A 26,089-nucleotide genomic window follows, 5' to 3' on the forward strand; every position below is an offset into this window, starting at 1 on the left:
CATCTTTCCATACAGTTTGCCAATGACAAACCTGACATAATCTGCAAAACAGAAACTTTCCTCCCTCAAGACGTCTCTGACTCCCAAATATCTCTCCCTGGTTACTCCCTCCTCCGGTATGACAGACCTGAGCCTCGTCCTGGCGGAGAAGTTGCTCTCTTCATCAAACACTCAATTCCTCACTCACCATGCACTGCCCTCTCTCCACCACACCCCCAGGAATACCTCTGGCTATATACCTCCCTCCACTCCCACCTCATGTTTATATGTGTACTGTACTGTCCACCAAACCTGCTCGTTTCCACACATTGACACAAGGTGTACCCAATGAAGCTTGCTGTTGCAAATCCGGTCTTAATTTCATCATCAATGTGGAGTGTCTGGGACAAGCTACAACCAAGGTTGGTAAACCTGTCCACTGCTGTTCATTAATTAGACATAATTTCAATGCAGGAGTAGGCCATTCGGCCCATCAAGCCTGAGCATCCATCCATGTGACTTTATTTTGCATCCCGATAATAACTAACAACATTGAGGTATCCATGTAACATCACATAGCACATACATGTTCACCACCTATAAGGAGGGAGCTCTTTTGCCTCAAATCAAATTCCTTGTTTGGATGGAAATGGAAGGTTGCACTAGATTTAATTTGAGAGTGCAGCATTAGAGAGGTATTTAGGGTCAGAGTTCAAGTAGAAATGTCAGGTGGAAGGGCTGTGAGCAGGAGCTCAAATGTCATGCACCTGTTAATTTATTTAAACTCTCACTTATATAAATGAAGAGGAAGAGCATGCATTGTTCAAGCATGGCCAAAAGGAATGAATGAACGCTCACTCACTAATACACACAAGCAAAGGAATAAGAAGTTTTGTTAAATGCATCAGAATGGTAGATTTCCAATCACAATGAGTGGATTTTAATTACAATTGACCTTTCAGACTCAACAAAGAAAATAACTAATCACATGAGGCTGGCGTTGGCTTTGCGGTGAAGGTGGCTGGCTTGGGTTCCTAGGGTCCTGAGTTTGAGCCGTTGGCTGCTGAATTAACACCAGGTTGGGTTGACTCTACCTGTCATCCTTCAAAGGTTGGTAAAATGAGCACCAGTGCACTGGTAATAGCGCATAGCTGCGTCCCCAACAGATGATACAACCAGCAGCCACAAGGCTGCATATGAAAGTGTGTACGTGTGTGCATGTGTGCTGTACTAATCACACAACTCATTGATTTTCTTGTTATCTTGGAAGCATTCAAGGAAGCTTTTCAGGAATGTTCATACTTTGCAAATTAACTTTTCTTTTCATTCCAAATGAAATTTGTATTTCAGCAACAATAAGGATTTTTATTTTTTTATTGTTGGAAGAAAGTTTTTACTCAATTTTGAATGTAGTTTTGGCTTCCACTTGTGGTTCTCACATGACCATCGCAAATCTAGAAATCCTTTCCAGGTAGGAGTGCTTTAACCCGTCCAATGGGGGAGGAGACCTTTGGAAATATGATGTCAAGGTTATTCCTTTCCTTCGACCATGTGATTTTAGGTGCTCGCCGTCACACAGAAGTCAATTACAAATGTAAAAAAAAAACTCCAAGCAAAAAGACAACTAGATGAATTCCCTGTCAAACATCCCCAAAGAAGAGTAAACTAAAACAGAAAGAGAAAAAATTTAATAAGTGCTGATTCTTCAAAATGCCAAAGCAGACATAAAACTGGTATTTGAACAAAATTGAAACACAAACATTTCAATAATTTGACCTACATCTCTGGTACCACTCTTTGGTCACTCCGCAAAACATAACTTGATGAGGTTTCTGTTTCTAACAACACAGTACAGGGTTCACGTGCATCAATCCCAATCTATCCCATCTATCCAAAGCAAACTGCAATCAGAACACACGTACAGAGAGAGTTCGACATTTATTAACTGAAAAAACAAAATAACCAGCTCACATTTTGGCACTTACTCTCAAACAGTAAAGCACTATGTGATCATGACATTTTAACAGCAAATTATATTAACAATGCCCGACATGATCGTCATTGACGACAAAAAGTGTACACACTCACCTCTAAGCTGGCCAGTGTGGGTTTGAATCCTGAACCAGCTATAAACTGTTAATTCGGTGTTTCACATGCAGGATGATCCATCAATGTGAGTGCCGTCCCTCAGATGAATCTTAAACTGGGCGTCCTATCTGCCGACATTAGTTGGTGGATGGTAAAGATCCCACGGCGTCCTTCGCAAAGCGGAGGTGAATTATCGCTGGCACCCTCAACATTTAAATTCCTGCATTCACCTGCACGGGTCACTGCATCAGCAACATCGCTGCAACCCCAGCAAATGTTGTGACCCACAGCCATGTGCTATGTACAAAAATAAAAACAATAATAACAATCACAATACACAAGTTTGATTCCTTGTGCTTGACTATTCAAGAAAAAAGCCAAAACATTGAAACTTCTTGGTTGTTACGACCTCAGAGTTTGGGAACTTTTAATTATAAACTATGGAGGTTCCACTTGTATAAACAATCACATTAAATTATACAAACAAACAAACACATTACACAAACAAATAAACAAACTATTACAATCACATCATATTATACAAACAAACAATCACATTATATTATACAAACAATCACATCATACAAGCAAACACATGATCCAAACAAACACATTACATTAACACAATCACATTATATTATACAAACAAACAATCACATTATCCAAACAAACAAGCAATCACATTATACAACCACATTACATTACACAATCACATTATATTATACTAACAAACAAGCAATCACATTATACAAACAAACAAACAATCACATTATACAAACAAACAAACACATTACATGACACAAACAAACAACCTATACAAACAAACAATCACATTATACAATCACATTATAAAAAAGCAAACAAACAAATTATACAAAAAACAAACACATTATCCAAACAAACACATTATCCAAACAATCACATTATCCAAAACAAACAATGACATGATACAAACATTTATTTTCAAACAATACAAACAAGAAAAAGAGCAATCAGTGATTGCAGACCCCTGCCAGGACTTGTTTTGTGTGGTGTTTGTGTGCTGGTGTGTTACGTAATTAGAGTCATAATTAGAACTGACACTTTATAACTGCTGGTGGTGATGATCGGGTACCAAGACGTCTCGCTTTGATCAGACACCTGACCCAGACCCATGACATTTATTATTATTCAACTGAATTTAGAATGGGATTAAAATAAATTCAATTCAAATCAAATGGAAGACCAAATAGGTACAGTCAGTCCTTCATTGGAGTAATCAAAAGGAACCCGAACAAGCAAAAAGCAAAGATGAAGTCATCAGGAGGAACCTGGATAGAATTCACATTTCAGCTGCTGCTCCTCTACCCTCAAACCCATCCAGGCACAGCCAAGTGAGGCTATTTCAAACATAAAAAACATTAACAAATACATAAATTTTTTAAAAAGAACCCAGATGAAAAAAAAAAAAAAAAACATTCTGGCTGCCAGACCATGCATCCGATGAAGTTGAAATTTAAAACGTGTATGCCCCATCACTACTTGATCATAATTGTGAAGCTTCATTTCGATTGATCAAGCTGTTCCAGAGAAAACATTATTTAATATTTTTCTTCAAACTAATATGGCTGCCAAACCATGTAACCTATCAGTTATTCCTTAACAAACTTGTACACCCACGGCTTGGAGAACATTTGTGTGAAGTTTCCCCTCAATTTGTTCAGCCGTGCTGGAGAAGAAGATTTTTTTTTATAGGTTTGAAGGTAAGTCCAATATGGCTGCCAAATCATGTTACCCAAGACAATCATATGGGTCAACCTTTTGTTCCTCATGGATAGGCGGTCATACATGTAAAGTTGCCTCTATCTGTTCAGCCACTTAAGAGAAGATTTTTGAATTTTTGTTTTTTTTAACAATATGCCTACCGAATCACATGACCGATGAAGTCATCAAAAAATTTTCTGTGGACCATTTTATCCCTCGATTACCCTCAAAATTTTTCATACTGATCAGATGTAGCATTCTATAAATGCAATTATGACGTCATAAGGAAGACACCTATGATGTCATAAAAAATGACATTCCCTATGAGCTGTTGAAGCCAGCTTGCTGGTATACTGTGTCGGAGTGGCGACCCATCCAGGATTGCTCCCAATAGCCAAGGAGACTGCTAAGGCAGCACCAACACTTTGCACAGAGTATGGTCCTAATGGATGGATGGAAATTTGATTGTTTGTTTTTATAATGTGATTGTATCACCCTATCTAACACGTTACATTAGTTATACGTGCCTGTGGTTTGTGTCCTTTATGACGTCCTTAAAAAGTGTTTCCTGTTTGGAATGATTTTCAATTTTGTTTGACTGTCAGACAGACAGACAGAGTGAAATTATCCCACTTCTCTCCACGCATGTGTGATCAGGTCAAATTCAGAGCCAAAGTATGGTTAATTAGTCAGTTTGTTTTCCCATCCGTGTTCAAAATATTAAATTTGAATAAGTCGTTCCGAGATCATAAACTGACGTTTCTGGACAGATAGACAGTTGCTTGACTGCGTTCTTCATGTCGTGTGCGCGGGCTAATGATATTACAGTCCACAAAGTTCATCAAGACAAAGTTTCCTGCATATTTCTCCAAAATAACCATTTATTTCAAAGATATTTTTATATTCAATTATTGTATTAAAATAATTCATTGAATTAAATTAATGTATCCAGTCATATGAAGCCCAATTTGTTGAAATACAGAAGATGGTTGCAAATTTATGAAAGAGCAGTTTTAAAAATTCCTTACCACATGATTTGCCAACAGTGCGTTTGTATAAACAGACCCATGTCTTCACCATCAGAAAGGAAATCCAGATTGAAATATTTGTCAATAGATGGAATGCTCCTCAATTCAGTACATTTGATGGAACAAACCAAAAAAGGAACAATCGGCAAAATTTGACTTCCCAAGGAACTGAACCCGCAGAACAGGGAGGTGAAGCAAGCAAATGGCTGTCCTCCTATTCCCCCGTAACCAAAAACTTTGTGTGCCGTAATCACTACCCAACTATAAAAAATATATATGTATATATACACTAGCGGGGTGTGCTTCACGTGTGTGTGTGTGTGTGTGTGTGTGTGTGTGTGTGTGTGTGTGTGTGTGTGTATTGTTATGTATGGCTTCCTTCTTGGGACAACGGTGCAGTAATTGGTCTTTATTTTGATTACACATTGTTAGTCCGGTGGCAGAGCAGCATATTTCTAGTGAACCTTGCAATGTTTGGTAACAATCGTTTTTTGGCTTATTTTGATCGATATTGGTGTCGAGATCAATTTTAGGGTGAGTGGCCACTTGTCACTGCCTTGGCTTTTGCAGAATCCAAGATGGCCACCAAATACAATCAAAATATAAATTAGGTTGTAAATCCTGTTCCAAGTACAGCAAAAGGATGATATTGGTGTCTAAATCTATGTTTTAGAGACCAAGGAAGTGGATTATGATGTTATTGGGTCATTTGCTGGCCATCTTGGAAGCACAAATCCAATATGGCCGCCAAAAATACCTGAAAATGCCAAAATCACAAAGAAATCACACTAAAAACTAACATAATCGATTGTGAATGCAGTTGAACAATGATCCTGCTGGTTACACATGTGCTTGACATGTTATATAATCTGATTGTGAAGTAATGATGCCGTTTAGAAGCCACCTACTCAAGACGTAAATATCATGGTGCTTCCAATGTGAAATACACCAATATATCGATAACTTTTAACGATCTTTGTTTTTGTTGTAGGTTCTGATATGAGTAATGATATGGCTGAAGCAGGAGACAGCAAGGATGCCGAGGAATGCTTCTTCAAGACAGTTTACAACTGTGGGGTTGGGAAGTTGATGCAGTCTTCACGAATCAGCACAATATTGGAAGCTAGTAATCTTCGGCAAGATGATATCAGACTACGAAAAGAACTATCTGATGGATCATCTACTGTTAGATGTCACAAAAATTGTGTATCCAAATATGTATCTCCTTCCACTCTCAATAAGTTGGCCAAGCGTATGCCAGAGGAAGAGACAGATGATGACTCCAACGCTGGTTCCAAGCGATTGCGTTTGAGTACCGGTGGTGATGTTTTTGACTTTCAGAAGCACTGTTTGTTCTGCCATGACATAACTCCTTGCATATTACCGAATGAGTATGATCCCAAGGTGCCACAACAGTACAGAGTCCCTGCGTCGAGAGTAACCACAGACAAGATGGCTGATGGGGAGACGTACAAGCAGTACCTACTTGACCTTTGTGATAAACGTGGAGATGAACTGGGTAGAATAGTCCGTGACCGTATCATCGGAGCACCATCAGATTTGCACGCTGCAGATGCAATGTATCACCGCTGTTGCAATATGAGTTTCCATCGTGATGCTCAGAGAACTACCACGATCAATAGCAAAGGTACTGCTGATGACCAAGCTTTCGCTGAAACTGTCAAAGTAGTCGGTTATGATCGCTCAAAAGTTTGGAATTCGCTCGATGTTGAAGCAGTATACGCAGACAAGGGTGGATCTGTCATGTCCAGACGTGTCCTTGTTAAGAACGTCATCCAACATTTCGCTGAAGATATGTTGGCATTACATTCCCCTGGAGTGGCAACGTTACTAGTGTTCAGGAAGCATGTTGCCACAAATCTCAGGCTTGTGGATGATGATCAGAATGGCGACATGGATGAATGTATCCGGAAAGTTGGCAAGCAGATCATGAAGGAGACCAAGGCAGCTAAGAAAGACTTCAAATCCTACACTAAGCACATTGATCGAGAATCAGCCTCAGAGTGTATTAGTGAGACGTTGGTGAAACTACTATCAGCTATCAAGCCTACTTTCCACAATTCACTACAATCCATCAAGGTGGGTAATATCGTGAGCTCAGTGGTAACGTCTCAACCGACACCATTACAGATAGCCATAGGTGTACTTCTTGGTGACCATAAGATGATCATCACAGAACTGTACAAGTATAATGTTTCTTGTTCCTCCGATGAGGTTCGACGATTCAGAAGGTCAGCGGGTGTTCAATCATCAAAAGCACAGCAGTTAGCCGGACTCAGAGATGCCAGACTGGGCGGACTTGTGCAAATCATCATTGATAACTTTGATGCTGTGATCAGTTCCCAAAACTGCCGCCTCGAATGTCATTACATGGCAATGCTGGCAGCTCAGTGGAAGACCGAACTTGACCACCTTGAAGGTTTGGATACATCGATCCCTCGCCTAACGAAAGAAGAAATGAAGCACCCTATCCCATGGGAGACACGAGTCGTTGAGTATACAGGACCGAAGAAACCTCCTATGCCATTTACTGCTACAAACCGATTTGCCATGTCAGACGACTTTGTACAAGCCACAACAATCTCAATTGGCAGAGCCAAAGATTTAGACTTTAACTTCATCAAAGACGTGCTCTTTGAAGCAAACACTCCTGAGTACAACGGGTACAATACACGTCACTGCCATGAGTCAGGAATGACCCCAGCACCCAAGACAGCTGTGGTATATCTTCCACTCATAAACATGAAGCCAGGGGACCCAACTACTGTCCTAACTTCCATCACCCGAGGATTCGAAGTCACCCGAGCATCCAACCAGGATATTCTCGTTCTCACCTGCGATCAGGCCATATATAAGATCGCCGTTGACATCACATTTCATCAACCAGATCTGCTCACCAACATGGTGGTGATTCTTGGTGGGATGCATTTCCTCATGGATTTCGTGGGTTGCGTTGGCACTCTCATGGCAGACAGCGGCCTGAAAGAGATTCTGATGACGTCCTTCGGCTCCGTCGATAAGATGTTGCAAGGAAAGAAATATCCACAGAATGTTCGGGCACTGAGATTGCTCACAGAGGAGCTGCTTCGACCAGTGTTTGTGTGGGAGAATCTACACCTGACCAGCATGGATGATTTGGAAAAACTACTTGATGAGATCGCCACTCAAAGTCGTACCACAAAGCTGTGGGTGTACAACGTCATCAAACCCACATTTCTAATGATGATGTTTTGTCGGGCGATGCATGAAGGCGACTGGCCACTCCACATCAAAACAGCAGAATCAATGCTGCCATACATGTTCGCAGCCCACAAGTACAACTATGCAAGGTATGGCCTCTACTACATACGCTCCATGACTTGGTTGGGACCAGATATTCTGGACAAGTTCTGCAGAGGAGAGCAGTCACTACACCACACTGCTGGTGTCTAAAACGGACAGTGGAGCGACATGTTTATTGAAATGAACTGGATGAGGAAGGGGCATGGGCCGGGTGGCATCATTGGCAACACAGAAAATCCTCAAACGATAGCGACATGGGTGTACAGTATGGATGCGACCATGACCCTGACTGGTGACCTTAAGAAGATGTCTGGAGCTGACGAGAAGGTACAGCTTAACCACAAGGAGGAATCTACCAGTTGCATTCGTCGAGATGGCAATGATCGTAAATCACTGAAGGCTACTCTAGAGTCATGCATTGACCCATTGGATCCAGCTACCCACGATGCAGGATGTCTGCTCAACATCTCAAATGGTCAACTAGCTCAACGGAATGTTAATGTTGACAAGGCAGTGGAGATTGGAGCTGATCAGCTGATCCAGTCCGAAGCATTATGGCCAGAGGGCTTTTACAGCTCACTCGCAAAACAGGTGACAACCTTCGCCGCAAAGAAGAAACGTCTAACAATCGATGATAATCCCATCATGGATCAAGAGGCTATACACGCTCGGGTGATTGGCCTTCTCGTGAGCGAGCGCGATCTCGATCTGGAACAAGTCCTCTCCACAGAGCTAACTGCATATCCGCCCTCGATGTTTCAAGCTGATGGCCAGATGCGAGTGGCAACGGGAAAATCCACACTGAAAAAGAACCTCCAAGTCGAAGTTTCACAACGCCTTATCACAAGGCCAACATCTATGGTGATTGATGTTTCCGCTCTTTTGTGGACATTAGAATGGCCATCCCAAGGAACCGTTGACACGTTCATTTCGGTGTTCAAGGTCTGGGTCAACACGCGGCTGCTTGAAGCTGATGTCCACCTGTGTTTTGATCGTTATTATGACTACTCTACAAAAAGCAGCACCAGATCAGCTCGAGCCAGCGCTACCCGGGTCCATCAGCTCGAACGGAAAACTCCACTGCCGGCTTGGGCCGCAGTACTCAAGAACTCAGCCAATAAAAAAACAACTCAACACACTGATTTGCAAATCAATCCTGAGTGATCACAACTTCCTGCAGCAAGCGACACAGGACCACCAGTTGGTGGTTACTGGGGAAAACGACACACCTACGCAGGTATCGAAGGGTCATAAGTCGCCTCGTCTAGACCTAGCATCAACACATGAAGAAGCTGACATCCTCCTGACACAACAGGCCATCCATTTGGCAAAATACCATACAGAATCACGGGTGCGGGTGGTGTGTGATGACACGGATGTGTTTGCGTTACTTGTGTACTACTACTTGAGCGAGAAGCTCCAGTCTTCAATAACTATGCAGTCTCCAATCATTGGTCGGTCTTGCATTGATGTGAAGGAAACCGCTCTTAAACATTCAGCAATCGTACCCGAGCTCTTAGCGCTTCATGCTTTGACTGGTTGTGATTCAGTTGCTGCGACTTATGGAATTGGGAAAACAAAAGCAATCGCGGCCGCTCGAAAAGGCTACTCTCTGGATCAACTTGGTAAACCTTTGGCAAATATCGTTGAAGTCACCGAACAAGCAACAGCTTTCATGGGTGCGTGCTATGGCATTACAACTCCCACCTCTTCGATGACCAAGATCCGCCAGAAACTATGGGCGCAGAAGACTGGAAAATCAACAGCAGCACCTAAGCTGTGTAGTTTGTCCCCAACTACAGAAGCGTTTGAGCAGAACGTTCGAAGAGCACACCATCAAGTCGCTCACTGGTACAGTGCCCTGAGTGGGGATCCACCAACTCTCGCTGCAGTGGAACACGGATGGGAAGCTGATGACACTAACAAGTGTCTCTTCCCTCGGAATATGGAGGACGGGGTACCCTATGCCCCGGAGCACATTCTGAAGCTGGTCAGATGTGGCTGCACATCTGAGCAAGCATGTAGAGGTGGGAGATGTGGATGTATGGGGCGCCAACTTCCGTGCACAATGTTCTGCACCTGTGGTGGTGGTACTGCCTGTTCCAATCCATTCAACATCAATGAGAGTGCAACAGATCATGCCGACATCCTTGATGACAGCGATGAGACAAATGACCGAGCAATGAATGTCGAGGATGAGGACGATGAATAGTTCCGAGATACAAGATATTTTGTCCAGTGGGGTGTTAATTTTGCTTAATTTTTTATAGTATAATTTGTATTGACATAGCGTTGAAACATTGAGCAATGTGAAGCTGCCAAATTATTGTATTATTATTATCATTATTATCAATATTATTAATGGGAGTATCATATACTTTAAATGTATGTCGACTTTTGAGTCACGTGAATGTCATGTCTGAGAGAATTATACAATAAATATTGTCCGATTCTAATTACATTTTGTTCTTATATTTTGCTTGAAATCGATATTGCTATCAAAATAAATATTGCTTATAAATTTGCGAATGACTTCAGAATCATAATATACATGTCTATGCTTCACAAAGCACACATATGTACAGAAACTTAACTCAACTGCATTTACAACCGATTACATTAGATTGCGTGCGATTTTGGCATTTTTACAGGTAATTTTGGTGGCCATATTGGATTTATGCCATCAAGATGGCTACCAAATTATCCAATAACATCATAATCCACTTCCTTGGTAACTAAAACATATAGTTAGACACCAATTTCCTCATGTTACTGTACTTAGAACAGGAGTTGCAGCCGAAGTTATAGTTTGATTGTGTATGGTGGCCATCTTGGATTCTGAAAAAGCCAAGACAGTGACAAGTGGCCACTCAGCCTAAATTTCATCTCGACCCTAAGATCTATCAAAAAAAATTGAAAACATGAATGTTACCAAACATTGCAAGGTTCCCTGGCCCAACCACCGGACTATGTGCAAGCATACGAACTGTGTTTCCCATTTGTGTCAGGTCGCTCAACTGCATTTGATTTTTCATTTACGGATGCTTTCCGACGGTTCTGTGATTTTTCCTGGTTTACTGGCTTCGAAGTCCATTGGCACAAAAAATTACCATGCTTCCCCATCGTCTCAACTGCATTTTTTAAAAATTATTATTTATATTTTCATTGATGGATGTTGTCTGACGGTTGTGATTTTCACTGGTGTCCTGGCTTCGATGTCCATCGGCACGCAAAATTTCAGCTTTCTACGTCACCCGGAAAGCACCGATCTTTAATATCAGTCAATCAGTCAGTTTGCCTGGTGTTGGCTTAATGGTTCAGGTGGTGGGCTTGTGATCTAAGGGTCCCCAGTTCTAATATTGCTTGGCTGTTGAATTAATACCAGGTGGGGTTGACAGCCTGTCATCCTTCTGAGGTCAGCAAAATGAGTATCAGCTTGCTGGGATGATTGAGCCATTCAAGTATCTTGTGTCGGAGTAGTGACCCGTCGAGGATTGCTCCCAATAGCCCAAGAGACTGCTTCGGCAGCACTGACGCTCTGTGCAGAGTGTGGTCACAATGGATTTGGGTTTTTATTTTGGTCAGTCAGTCAGTGGTTAGAAAGAGCTTTATATATTTGATATCAAAACAAACAAAAAAAACCTTTTGTTTCAGATTGTCACTGCAATTTTGCTTTCCGTTCAAAAGGTACAATCTACTCACGAAGCAATAATTGGCCTTATAGTCTGAATGTGGCATCATGTTGAAATTTAACTTTCATAATGAAAGGCCATGCCAGCTGTCACATCCATCTGCACTTCCTTTTGGCCAAAAATAAAATAAATACTGCGGAGAAAGAATGTTCATTTGTGTACTGGCACGTCACAGCAGTTACCTTTATTAAACCGTCTTCCTCATGGATTGGAGAATAGAACTCGTATTTGTTTGGGGTTATTGTTTGATGTATTCTGATTGTGCCAATTAAGAGTAAAACACTCTACATGGTGAGTCTTAAAAGGTACAATTATTCCCACCTCGTAGGGTTGGCTGTGGAAGGTTTTCACCCAAGTCTTTCACGAACAGACTGGCCAGGGCTGATGTTCGACGAAGTAGGTTCGAGCAGAAATTTGCAATATGTTGAGGGTGCCGAAGACAACTCGCCGACTCTTCATGAAGGACACCAACTAATGTCAGCAGACAGGATGCTCAGTTTAACGGCCATCACATTGATTAATCATCCTCCCGTGAAACACCAGGACAGTTTATAGCTGCGGTGGGATTCCAATCCAAGCTAGACAGCTTAGAGGTGATGTGAAAAACACACACAAAAAGTTTTAAAAATACAAACATTTGTGAATATACATGTATGAAAGGATGAAAGCAACAATAATACAAACAGAAATCCCAAGAACTGCTCCACCTGTCCAACCAATCCACCTTATGTACAGAGTACTGACGCAGTAGCAGCAGCAGCAACGGTCCATCGCTGTTACTTTTCGTATTCTCTAGTCTCCCGCCACCCCTCTTCCAGATGGTCCCAGTTACATTAATTTACATGCAAACAACCCTCAGGAAATTTAAATGAAAGTGATTCCAGTTCGTTCAGCCATGAAATGTAAGGTATCCTGGGAAATGTCAGATTGCAAGAGATTTTTTAACATCCACATGCATGTGTAAGTAGAAGGGACAGCCAGATGAGAGTGATGGGATGCACGGCTTTTTGGGGGGGGGGGGCAGAGTGGTATTATGCAACCAGTTCCTCATCAGTGGAATTACCTGAAGGCCTTCCTGGTTCGGAGAAAGGGTTGGGGAAGACAGAGAAAAACACAACACTTACTGTTTGCTCACATTGGCATCAAAGAGTTAAGAAATTAGATGAGACAAGGAATACATTTAGCGATAAATTCATTTTTTTCAAAAGACTTATTTAATTAAGCTTGATCACATCCACTTGGTCAAGCAACATTGCAGGTTGGGTACGTGCCAAGGACAAACAAATTTGGTTTTGGTGAAGATCTGAATCTGGCCCATCAGTGGAATACAAAATGTAACTGTTCAGCCTGGCAGAGATACAGGTAATGGACAGAAAAATGGAAACACCTGGGTAAATGAGGGGCACGAAGCAACGGCTTCCACACAAGTGTGGCCCATGTGTTAATTAAGCAAATATCATCCCAGCATGCTTAGAATCATGCATAAAAATGATGTGAAGGTCTGGTTGCCGATACTTGTGGCCAGCATGTCAGCAAGAAAGAAACTTGCTGACGAGTTTTTGCCTTGAGCTTCCTGTTGGCCTTGTTGTGTTTGTTTTGTGTGCTTTTTAGCTCCCCATCTCATCTGTGTTTCTCTTTTCCTTTTTGTCTTGATTGTCCTGCATTTTCATTCATCTTTTCTATTCCTCCTTTTCCCCAGCCTTCCTCCTGTCTGGAAGGCCACACCCACCAGGCAGAAGGGGAGCCTCACGCTCCACTTCGCTACCACCACCCTCCTTCACTATCCCGCTTTCATCCATAGTGTTGTCGCCACCCTCTCCCGAATCCTGATATGTCGAGCAGGCGTCACAATTGTGTACACTTTCGGTTTGGTAAATATGGAGCCATTCCAGCCAGTGAGACTTTTGGTCGGGAGGTTTCGTTCGGCGTGCTGGGCTTCAAGGATGTTGACTTTTTCTCCCCGACCTCCCACTTATTTGTCCCCCCCCTCCTCCTCCTGTGTGTAGGGGGGAGGCAGCTGCTGCCATGGGCATAAGTGAGGGTCTGCTTGCAGAAGACCTATCTTTCCTCCCCGAGCAGTGAGCAAAAGGGAGAAATCTTCACTCCCAAACATGAGTCCTTTGCTCAACTGCTTGGGGAAAACGTCTGCTCATGGGACCTGGCTCCCCGAGAAAAAGAATCACAACTGGAATGGTAGTGGGGGCTAGACACGTACTAACATCTGTAGAGGTTTAGGGTTCTTCATCAAGAGCCCAGATGTCAAGGTATTTACATCAGAAAAAAATTATCCGGGGGCGATTGGCTCCACTCAGGGTGGAAGTTTCTTCGAGCACCCATGGCCCAGGACAACGTGCATGCCCCCCCCCCCCACAGAGTTGTGGAGAGAGTGGAGTTCCTGCGCCAGTTGGAGCTCCCCCTTTGCACCTCTGCCCCAGTAATTGTTGGGGGTGATTTTAACATAAATGGGGACAGATTGGTCCAGGTTGCTTTGACCCAGGGCTTTAAAAGGATTATTCAGAATCCTAAGCTAAGAGATGTGGATGCAAAAAATGGTAATAACTTTACCTGGTTACCACCTCACTGCCCTGTCTGAAAAGACTCATCAAAAGACCCCCCTTGCGGCTGGAACCTGGCGAAGTAGAAATGATTATTTATTTTTGTCACCAAATTTTGGTTCCGAGGAATTGGTACATTATGCAGTAGCCTTTGCCAATCACTTTCATTTGTCTCTTGCTGTGGAGTTAGAGGGGGTGTGCCCATCCTTTAACAGTTAACAACGGCATTTTTGTTCAGAATAAGCACACGAGGCAAGACTTTGCACTCTGAGTGCCGTTCTAGTTAACTTCGTAATAATTACACACAAACACAGTCATCTCCTTTTTGTAATGGATTCTCAAAACTATTTGTATTGGCTTGATGCATAATCGCATTACATCTGATAGCTTATCTTGAGTTATTTTAAACTATAATTCTAGTGTGCACATTGGAGCTTCGAATCATTGTTTATTGCCTTTTTAGGTTCCATCACCTGTAATTTCACACAATTTAGCCTTACCTTATTGCACGGGTACATTGAAACAAACTTCCATATCAATTCAACGCTTTGTGTGCAATGCCGGCTGACCTTTACAGTCTGGAGACAGTGGCATGAAAAAAAGGGAGACAACAACAGAGACTGCAGGTTTGTGAGAACAAATGGTTCAGGAAGATTGTGGGAGTGAAGAGGGTGGATAAGAGGATGGATGGATGAACTGAGGAAGGAGATTGGTGTGCAAATGAGCTTGATGGGGAGATTGGCTGGAAACTTGGTGCGGATGGGGAAAGAGAGAATGGCAAAGAGAACGGATAGGTTGAGGGAACAATGAAAAAGGAAAAGAGGGAGACCGTGGCTGAGATGGGAGGATCATGTATGTGAGAAGGGATATCAGTAAGGTTAAGGTGGTTGGAGAGTGGATAGAGTTGGCTGAGGACAGAAGGAAGTGAAGGAGTGTCGTGGTCAAGGTAGGGCAGAAGCTTGGTGCCATTGGGCCTCACCCCTTATAAAGAGAAGATGAAGAGGGAGGATAAGAGTTGCCATTAAGACGGCGAGTCCCTATATACATTAAATTTAGTTCCTTTTTTTTTTTGTATACCTTGGTCGAGGCTCATATGAGAGCTAACGCACAACTCACAGCAAGGAGGCATGAGACAAGAGGGGCGGGAGTGGAAGGGACCAAACAGTGGGGAACAGACACATTAGGTGAACTGTGGAAGGGAGAGGGATGGGGATGGGATGGGGAACATGGCGAAGAGAAGATTGACATTTCAGGGACTTTCAGGAAGGAAAGCAGGAGAAATGAAGGAAGTGGGCTTGGGTGGATTATCGGGGGTAGAAAAGATCGAGGATTTGGATGGGGGAAGATAAGAGGTGGTGGTGAACAGCTGTTTTGAAAGCCTGGAGGGAAGAATGGGAAAGAATAGAGTGAGGAAGTTTATTCCAAAGGAGGGAAAAAAGAGGAATGAAAGAGTGAAGATGAGCAGTGATTCGTGATTTTGGTAGTTTTACCAGAAGGGGGTTGTTGGCGGACCTTGAGCGCCCTGTGGAAATGTGGTGGGGACAAATCGCAGAGAGAGCAGGCGGGGCAAGGCTGGAGAGGAGTCGGTAGAAGACAGAAAGACCACCGACCAACCTGCGGTGATTGAGTGAGAGGCCCAAAGACTCAGCTTCATTGCGGGAGATGCCGATGATCTTAAATGCCCTGGTTTCGACAGCGTGAAGCCGAGAAAGGTGGGAGGCAGGAGCATCAGCCCAGAGGGGAGAGCAGTACTCCATCAGGCTATGGACAAAAGCTTTGTAAGTGGTCAGGAGCTCAAGAGGGCCGAGGAAGGACTTAGCACGACGGAGGATTCCCAGTCGGCGACTGGCTTTTGAGGCGAGGTTGGAAATGTGACTTTCCCAGGAAAGGTCATGGCAGATAGTGAGACCTAGAAGCTTGAAAGAAAAGACTTCTTCCAGAGGATTGTTGAGAAAGTGGATGGGGGGTTTTGTAAACGGTCCTTTCGAAGAGACATAGTGAGAGTGTGAGATTTGTCTGGATTGAAAGACATGTTCCACATGTTGGACCAGTTTGTGATTTTATCCAGATCTGCAGTGAGCGAAGAAGCTGCTGCTTGCCGGTCTGAGGGATGACAGATGGTACGGCAGAGGGTGGAGTCGTCGGCAAAGAGAAATAGAGGATTTTCCAGAGAGTCCGAGAGATCATTGATGAAAACCAGAAAAAGAACAGGGCCCAGAACGCTACCTTGAGGAACTCCAGCCTGCACAGGAAGAGGGGATGAAAGAACTCCATTTAGGGCCACACGTTGACTGCGACAGGAGAGGAAGTCTGCGAGCCATGAGTGGAGATGGCCTTGAATACCATGGGAAGAGAGTTTGGTGAGTAGGGCAGGGTGCCAGACTGTGTCAAAAGCACGTGATATGTCCAGGGATACAGCTCGGATTTCCTGTCTGGCATTGAGGACCTCCATCCATTGATGGGAGAGCAGAAGCAGCATATCCAGGGTAGAGTGACCTGGTCTGAAACCAAATTGATGATTGGAAATCAAGCCATTGGAGAAGAGGAAGGATTTCATGTCTGAAGCGATGATGGATTCCATCACCTTGCTGATGATTGGGAGAAGGCTGATTGGTCTGTAGTTACAGGGATCTGTTTTTGCACCTTTTTTATGCAGGGCAGTGATGTTAGCAGATTTCCAAGCAGATGGCAGATGACTTTGGGCAAATGAGAGGGTGAATAGAACAGAGAGAGGGTGAGCAAGAGCAGAAGAGCAGGCTTTGAGGACACGTGGGCTGATGCCGTCTGGACCGGTTGCAGAATCTGAAAATTCCTTATCATAATGGAGGGAAACTGAGCTGTTCACATTTCATCAGCGTTTCTAATGGGTGCCACCATATTGTTTGTCCTCTCGCTGTCATCTCCATTACTCGTGGCGAGTTGAGAACATTGGGCATATACCTCAACTCATTTTTCCACAAAGTTTTAAAGATGACTTGTGCTTCCTGGGAGGTAATAATTTCCAGGAAAAGACTTGTATGCAAAATGAAGAGGTTTGTGTTGTCGTCAACCTAAGCCTCGTTTCAACTCTTCCATTAGACTGGAGATTTCAAAATACAATGGACCAATCACAATCTTTGGGATTTCTCCTGTGCAGTATGGTTTGTCACTCTGTTCACATGTACATAGAGACTAGAGAGAGACAGAGTGAGAGCGAGACTTATTACAAGTGTTTGACCAACTTGTGATTTTATGAAGGTCTGAAGAGGTAATCGGCTGCTGCCTGCCTATCTGAAAGATGAGGGATGTCACGGCAGAGGGTGGAGTCATGGAGATCCAAAGTCAGAGATCGTTGTTGAATATGAGGAACAGGATTGGATCCAAGACGCTTGCATTTGGGCACTCCAGCCTTTACAGGGAGAGGAGATGAAAAGATTATGTTGAGAGCCACACGTTGGCTACGAGAGTAGAGGAAGTCAGGAACCCAATCGTGGAGTTTGCCTTGGATGTCATCAGCAGAAATGTTGGAATGGCGGGATGCCAGACTGTATTGAGAGCTCGACATACGTCTGGAGAGACGGTTATATTAAAGGTAGTGCCAACCAAGTAAGATACAAGTTACAATGAGAGTGAGACACCAGGTCATGGGTTAACCAAAATGGAAATGCATGAATGGAAAGAAAAATCAGGTGTTTACATGGGATGCATTTCGTTTTGTTCCAGATCCTTGTCATCTCGATCGATGGAGGGCTTCTTCCTGCATAAAAAAAAATGCAACAAAGCTACATCAAAAAATATTTTGTAATCGGCAGATTTCATCAACACCTTTGTGACAATCAATCAATTCTGCCCGATTACCATAACTAAACACCAGCATAAAATGCAATTATTTTCTCGACTCATGGAAAAGCTAAAGCTCATGATAAAGAGAGATGACCGACACTGGAGGGCAAAAAAGCAATAAAATTAGGGGAATGGATGACCAGAAACAGAAGGGTGACAGGAAGGGGCGAAAGAGTAACCTGCAAATATGAGGGCGAGGTTAGATCGGCTTAATGAGGGTTGAACACATTGTGGGTGTGGATAGGAAATGAGAAGTTTTTTTTTAATACAAAAATCCAGGCTCAGGAAAGAGCTAGAACACAGAGCAAAACACAACAAAACTAGAAGGGCACTCGGTAGAGTGCATACCTCCGCCACGAAATGCCTGATCCACGAGAACATGTCGGGCCCAATACATTTTTGAAATATCATGCCATACAGTACGACATCGTTTTTGGCCCCATCTCTCAATGGTGAATAATCACTTTATAAATGAAATAATTTCCGTATCCAGATCCGGATTCGATGTTCATCAAAATCGACACCCAACCTATCCACAAAATTTCATTGGGATCCGTCCATAAGTTTTTGAGATATTCTGCACACAAACAACCAAACAAACAAGACGACGACGTCGTGCAGAGCACGATGCTTGCAAAATCGAGAAAACAAATTTGACCTCAAAAATAATTGGTGGTTGAATTCAATGACCAAACATGCAACTCCTCTTCAAATTTCACGTCAATCGGATAAAAATGTATAATTTTAGAAATTCAGACTATGTTGTCCTTTTGGCCTATGTTGACCTCGAAAATAATTGGTGGTTGAATTCAGTAACTGGATGTGCAAATCCTCTTCAAATTTCAAGTCAATCGAATGAAAATAGATTAGACAGCACACCTAAGTTGTCTACCTTTGGCATATTTTGACCTCAAAAATAATTGGCTGGTTGAATTCACTGACCTGAAATATAAATCCTCTTCAAATTTCAAGTCAATCGAAGGAAAATAGATGAGACAGCACACCTAAGTTGTCTACCTTTGGCATATTTTGACCTCAAAAATAATTGGCTGGTTCAATTCACTGACCTGAAATATAAATCCTCTTCAAATTTCAAGTCAATCGGATGATAATTGAGGATTTTAGAAATCTCACCGAAGTTGTTGACCTTTGGCCTACGTTGACCTTTTGACCTCAAAAGCAATAGGCTTCTTCCTTTTGACAAACTCTACCATGTGGTGAAGTTTCATAAGATCGGTTTAAAATTTTAACCTGTAGGCGACAGAGACAGACAGACAGACAGAACAACAAAATCGACAAACCAATATACTTGAAAAATCTTCAATTTTGCAAATAACATACAGACAGAAAGGGGTGAAAACAACCTCCTTCACCTTCGGTGGCAGAGGTAACAGCCATCTTGAAGATCTGGTGATGAACAGCCAAAAGAAAGATTGAACAGACTTTGGAAGTTGACTCCATAAGCGAGAAAACAGAACAACAAAAGAGTTGACGTGAGCAGTGAGCCTGGATTTTGGAAGATTCAATAGGAGGATTTTTATTTTTGTGTACTAGTCGTGGCTCATATAAGAGCTAACACAAAGAACATATAACAAGGAGAGCAGGAGACCAGAGGGGGCAAGAGAGGGAAGCACAACAGTTGGGAACAGGGACATCAGGAGATCTGTGGAAGAGAGAGGGGTGGGACAGGGCACACAAGATGGACACTACAGGGACTTTCAAACAAGGTAACAGGGAATCCGAAGGAGGTGGGTTTGCGGTGGGTTAACAGGGGTAGAAAAAGATGGTTTTTGGATGGGGGAAGATATGAGATGTTGGTGAACAGCTGTTTTGAAGACCTCAAAGGAAGAGTGGAATTGGAGTGCTTGAATTTGTTCCAAAGGTAGGAAAAAAAAAGAAAAGAGAGGAATAAAAGAGTGAAGGTGAGCAGTAATTCTTGATTTGGGCAGTTTCACCAGAAGGGGGTTGCTGGCAGACCTTGAGCGCCCTGCGGAAATATTAGCGGGACAGCACAGACAGAGAGGAACGGTAAAAGACAGAAAGACCACTGACCTGCCTGTGGTGAGAGAGTGAAAGACCCAAAGACTCAGCCGTATCACAGAAGATACCAGTGATCCTAAAAGTCTTGGTTTCCACAGCATTAAGCCAAGTTAGGTGTGAGGAAGGAGCACCAGCCCAGAAGGGAGAGCAGTACTCCATCAAGCTGTGGATGAAAACTATATATGTGGTTAAGGGCTCAGGTGTGCCAAGGAAGGACTTTGCATTGCGGAGGATTCCCAGTTGGAGACTGCCTTTGGAGGCCAGCTTGGAAAAGTGGCTTTCCCAGGAAAGATAATGGCAGATGGTGAGACCCAAAAGCTTGAGAGACAGACCTTTTTCAAGAGGATTGTTGAGAAAGAACCATCTGGAAAACCCCCACTATATACTGTCCTTTCGGAAAGACATAGCGAGAGTGAGATTTTTCAGGGTTGAAGGACATGTTCCAAGTGTTTGACCAGCTTGTGATTTTATCCAGGTCTGCAGAAAGTGAGGAGGCTGCTGCCTGCCGATCCGAGGGATGACAGATGGTACGGGAGATGGTGGAGTCATCTGCAAAAACATAAAGTGTCAGAGAGATCATTTAAGAGGATGAGAAAAGCATAGGGCCAAGAACACTGTTTTGAGAAACTCCAGCCTGGACAGGAAGAGGAGATTAGAGGATGCAGTTGAGTGCCACATGCTGATTATTAAGAGAGCGGTGAGGAAGTCAGTCAGTTGTGAGTGGTTTCAGCCTTGCGTGCCATGAGCAGAGTTTGGAGTGCAAAGCGGGGTATTAGATATCTAATATGCTCGAGATATGTCTTGGGAGATGCCACTGATCTTTTTCCTGAAATTCAAGGCTTCCATCCATTGATGAGAGCAGAAGTCACATGTCCATGTTGGAGTGACCAGGTCAGAAAATAAAATGGTTAACTGTGATGAGGACGTCAGTGGAAAAACAAGGATTCGATGTCAACTGTGATGATGGGTTCCATTATTTTGCTTACAGTTGAAAGTAAGGTTTCCACGACTTACTTTTTTTGTATACATAATCAGGGCTCAGGGCACTAGTTCACTGAATGGATAAGGCAGCAACAGGACACAGAGCTGATACTCTCGATTCCCCGCCTTTTGGATGGTATGAGGTATAGATCTGTGCAATATGAAAGCTAAATCATGAATGGTTCTTGAAATATCGTGTACACAAGCCAAGTTAGCGAGACAGTTGCCATACTAATGTGAAGGCTGACATCGAGATTTCAGTCTTTTCATTCAGTTAAAACCATCTTCTGTTGATTAAAGATTGTTTTTTGCTTTTGCATTTTAGTTAAACTTTGATTAATTACTTTGTTTTAATATTTCTTGGTGATTGAAGTATAATCTTATCGATAAAACTTTCCTATTAAAGTTAGCAAATGTGGGGTGGAAAGATAAATACAATACTTCCTTCCCTTTTTCCAAGGCACGACTGACTGCTCAAGGCACTTTCCATTTCCAAACCCGAGGGAGGGTGAACTTCCCTTTACTGATGCCTGGAGGAAAAGTAAATAATTATGCTGTGTTGGAAATACCGATGACTTGTAAAAATTCCATATAATGATATTATTACCCTTTGTCATGATTGTTAAAACTGGAGAAAGACTCCCATATATGCTAAATGGATAAACTTCCAGTGACCCTCATCCTTATTGTTGTCCTCTCATAATCACAAGATGTGCCTTGCTCAAGGATGATATGATGAGCTACCTCCCTATTTTAGGGTACAAAGACCCCGATGGGATAGAAATCAGGAGAAGGGGGGGGGGGGAGCAGCAGAGCAGTTTGTGAGATCAGGGGTGTGTTGTGTGGTGTTCCCGCTTCAACAGTGTTTGAACGGTACAGGTCTCCGTGGTTTTGTGCAGTTTGTTACAAGTGGAACAGCATTCTGTTCGGCTGGTGCACAGATGGATGATTGAAAGCATTTATAAAACTGTCCTTGACCTGTTGTGCTGTGTGTGTGAAGGTACATTGTCCTTGTTGAAATAAGCCATTATATTTGTTGATGATTGTGTGACTCCGAATTACAGCATTGTAATTCGGGGTTCGATCCCCATCCCCGACACCGAGATGGTTGCCGTGATCTAATGTCATGAGAATTAGACAGATGCAATATGAAAGGCAAATGTTCAACGGTTTTTGAAATATCATGTACACAAAAGTACATGGACGAATGATTGGTCGGTCGGTCGGACGGAGCTCATTTTAATGTTGGCACCCCATCTGTGACCTTGTTGTACAGGAGAGAGGAGGAAGAAGTGGAGAGAGGTGGAAGAGGTGGAGAGAGGAGGAAGAGGTGGAGAGAGGAGGAAGAGGTGGAGAGAGGAGGAAGAGGTGGAGAAAGGAGGATTATTTCAATTATAATGTTTAAGATATAAACAATGAAACATTGTGAAAACACGACCGCATACTGTCGCATTTAATAAATTCTAGCAACTAAAAATAGAAAAATTAAAGAAAGGGGATGTTAACACGTCGTTACCTGCTGGTGCTGATGTCTTCTTATTTCTGGAAGTGTTGAGGGGAAGGAAGTGGAGGAGTTATAGAGGAGGGGGATCATCTGTGTCAGATGAGCTTGGTGAAAATGGTGGTGTTGATGATGTTGACGATATGAGATGCGGTTTAGCTTTTTGACCGCTCGATGTCGAGGGCTCACTGACATCGTCCTTTCACTTCATTTCTTTGGAAACAAGGAAAACAAAAAGATGTCTGAGCTGCCTTCATCTGCTTTTCTTGTTGAATCAACATGCGGCAGCTGAGGTCCGCTTGGACATTTCGGGCCACTCTTGAGCTGCGTTCCGTGTTGGGGTCATCTTCATCGAAGATGGTGAGACCCACATCAATGAGGCGGAAAGCCTCCACCATCCTTTTACTAGTGAGAGTCCGCAGTGGCTCAACCTCTTCACTTTCTGCCTCCGAGTCCGACACCTGGCGTTCCTTCTCCAGCATTAGAAGGTCCCCATTTGAGAGCTCCTCCTGGTACAAATCCAGCAACTCCTCTACATCACCCTCCTCCACCTCATCAAAGCAGACAGTCTTGGCCATTTTGACGATGTTTCGTCATGCTTTCGCCAAACCATTATTCACGCTGAAATCCTTGAAGCCGTGAACAAATTGAAGGCAAAGTCCCCCCCCCCCCACCCCCAGGTATACTCTTCTCTTCAAGAGAAATGTACATCCTACGTGGCTCCTCTTCCAAAACAGACCCATCTCATCAATGTTGAAAATTTGTTTTGGAGAATATCCACCTTCCATGAAACGCAGGAAACTTCTCGGCAGCATCGGTGTCGGCAGCAGCAACCTCTCCGGTCATTTTGATGTTGCGGTAGTTGTAACGCTTCCAGAAGTTCGAAAACCACCCAGAACTAGCGTTAAAATGGCTTCACTTCACCTTCATCACTTATTATCAAGTCTTTATAAATGCTTCTGGTCTTTGCTGGAATCACAAGCATGCTGACAGGCACGTTCTCCTGGTTTTGGTGTTCAATCCATGCGTTCAGCACGTGTTCCATTTTTTTTCCAGAATAGAACTTCGAGCAGACGATGTCTTGGTCGCACTCATTGAGGTTCCACATTTAACACTTTCTTTTATGTTTTCCGCAACGTGGACTCACAAAGGCCCAGCGCACGCCTCCTATCAGCTGTATGATCATCTCTTTCATACCATCCACAAAAAAAAATCCATTTTTACTTCAACAGTGACGGCCTTCCTCTGTCTTTTGCTCACACGACCAACCTCGCTACACCACGGACACTTTCCCGTGATGACTGCAGAGGGTACACTTATTACAGTGGCACAATTCACGCGCAAAATGGTAAACACATCAACAAACGCACGGAGCCAAGATGGAGGGTTTCCGGAAACTAACTGAGGGAGGGGAAAGCGGGGAAACGAGGGCGAGGGAGGAAATCTATCCAGCCGACATCAGCTGTGATAACAAACACGTTTTCATGCTGTTCAGTGCGAAAATTAAATCGCAGCATCACTCACGCACTCGAATCACTCGTGAGCGTAAGCTAAAAAGTGGTGTAAACGAAAGGCACACACTATTCCAAAAACGCGCAAACAGAACACGCGTCAAAGGGGAGCTTACAATATTGCAAAGAAGGGGTAGGAAAACGAGTAACTGAGCATGAAACGACAGTCATTGTAAAGCATACAGTATAATAGCTCAAGATAGATAACTGATTTGCACCTAAAAATAATAATAATAAAAATCAGGACCGAATCAAGGGCCGCCTTTCCAATCTCTCCCAGCACAAGCAGCATGTCCAGAGCATTCATCGCAAGTCAGTGTAGAGAGGTGGAGGGGAGGGTAAAGGAAGACATGATCAACTCGGGAAGGGAAAGCGCTGTTGGCTCGATGTGGAACACCAAGCTTTCTGAATGTTCAGCAGGGGTATGAGACCAAAATAAATAAATAAATAAATTGAGTAAATCCTGTCCGCAATCATGGATGACTGCAGGGTGACATACATTTGGTGGAAAGCCGGCGATTTCCCATCACATCACCTTAACATCACCAACCAACACTGTTTTCGTAAAAACCTCAAACATCACTTTCTGCGTTGAAGGAACAAACATTCAGGTAGAATGGAAACTCACCTGAGATGTCCTTTCTTGTAAAGAAAGAATACGATTCCAGCAATGGATAATAATAACCCAATCACCACAATGGGGATAACAATCTTCCAAAGGGATGTTGAATCTGCAGATAAATAAAAAAAATAACATAACAATGTCATCACACCTCAGGATATCAAATTCCAAGCTCAATAACCTTTTATAGAACAACAAAACAGGTGAGTGAACTTTCATACACCTTGACCAGCGTACCAGCACAAATAGATAACTCTCCAAAAAGGATATTACATGATACCTGTAACATCATTCCTATTAGGAATCAAAATATAATTAAAACAATGTTACAAAATGCTCTTCAAGAAGGTATGCATTTATATAAACGTGTATATATATTGTTGTGGTTGACCAAATTCGCAAACCACCATTCAGGTCCCTTAGGTGAGATATCTCGGTAAGTACATGTGTAGTTAGGCCCAAACCCGTTGTCTAGTGGGAATACATGTCATTTATGCGTGCTGCGACTCTTCAGGATAGCCGTTTTTCTTTTACTATCTTTATTTTGGACCAACCGCCATTATTACCACCACCAACCACGTCTCAACAGTCATCACAACATCAACCACCCACCACAACGCCGCTTCACCACAACAGCCACGACCTTTACCGTCACACCTTGCAACCGTCGCATCGCCACCGTTCTTGCGCCGCTTGTGGGTACCGGTATTGGACTCGTGCAGGGCGCGCGCCGAACAGCGTGTACAAAACCACGGACTTTCCGCTCCAAAAACGGATCAAAAACGACTCACGCCCACTTTTGTTCCGTCCAATCGGTGAGCAAGGGGCGATTTGGCCCCGCCTCCAGGGCGTTGGAGGGCGGTCGCTATATGCAAATTCATGGATCAAAATGCATTCACGCCCACTTTTTCTCGGGCCAATGGGGAGCGAGGTGAAAGGTCGAAGGCAGGGGGTCAAAGGCGAAGCCACGGGGCTTATATAAGCGGCTGCGTTCGTCAGAAAAGGGTCGTCGTGTGCGTTGGAGTTGAGTGCAGTTGGGAAGTTCGCAGGAGGAAGAGTTCGGAGTTGGAGTCGGAGCGAAGAGGACGGAGCTGTGGAGAGGTGGCGGCGGCGAAGGCAGACGAGGGGGTGCTCGCGTCGGTGCCGGGAGCTGCACACCAGGGAGGCCGACGGCGCGACCTGGTCGAGGTGGAGACGCTCGTCGCGGGACCCGAGACAGAGTAA

The 26,089-nt window shown here is 43.4% G+C and overlaps 2 protein-coding genes across 6 annotated transcripts in view; one reads left to right on the top strand and one right to left on the bottom strand.

Moving 5' to 3' along the window:
- Positions 1 to 1,652: 1,652 nt before the first annotated feature.
- The window catches only part of LOC147025659 (CMRF35-like molecule 5), a 59,341-nt gene continuing 34,904 nt past the window's right edge, over positions 1,653 to 26,089 (bottom strand). For 2 of the 5 annotated variants that reach the window (XM_085886877.1, XM_085886880.1), the window contains 3 exons: positions 24,872 to 24,974; positions 18,065 to 18,124; positions 1,653 to 12,908 (listed from right to left, as the gene is read on the bottom strand). In XM_085886877.1, coding sequence (XP_085743003.1) covers positions 12,893 to 12,908; positions 18,065 to 18,124; positions 24,872 to 24,974 — 179 coding nt within the window. In that variant the 3' untranslated portion in view covers positions 1,653 to 12,892. The remainder of the gene's footprint in view (positions 12,909 to 18,064; positions 18,125 to 24,871; positions 24,975 to 26,089) is intronic. The other 3 variants (XR_015059628.1, XM_085886878.1, XM_085886879.1) reach the window with 3 other exon arrangements.
- On the top strand, positions 5,838 to 8,291 carry LOC147025660 (uncharacterized). The gene has a single exon (XM_085886873.1). It carries the CDS (start codon positions 5,838 to 5,840, stop codon positions 8,289 to 8,291), a length of 2,454 nt encoding a protein of 817 aa, XP_085742999.1.

Source organism: Eptatretus burgeri, chromosome 6 (assembly GCF_056783735.1).
Source record: "Eptatretus burgeri isolate ZD-2024b chromosome 6, Ebu_testis_v1, whole genome shotgun sequence".
NCBI lineage: Eukaryota > Metazoa > Chordata > Myxini > Myxiniformes > Myxinidae > Eptatretus > Eptatretus burgeri.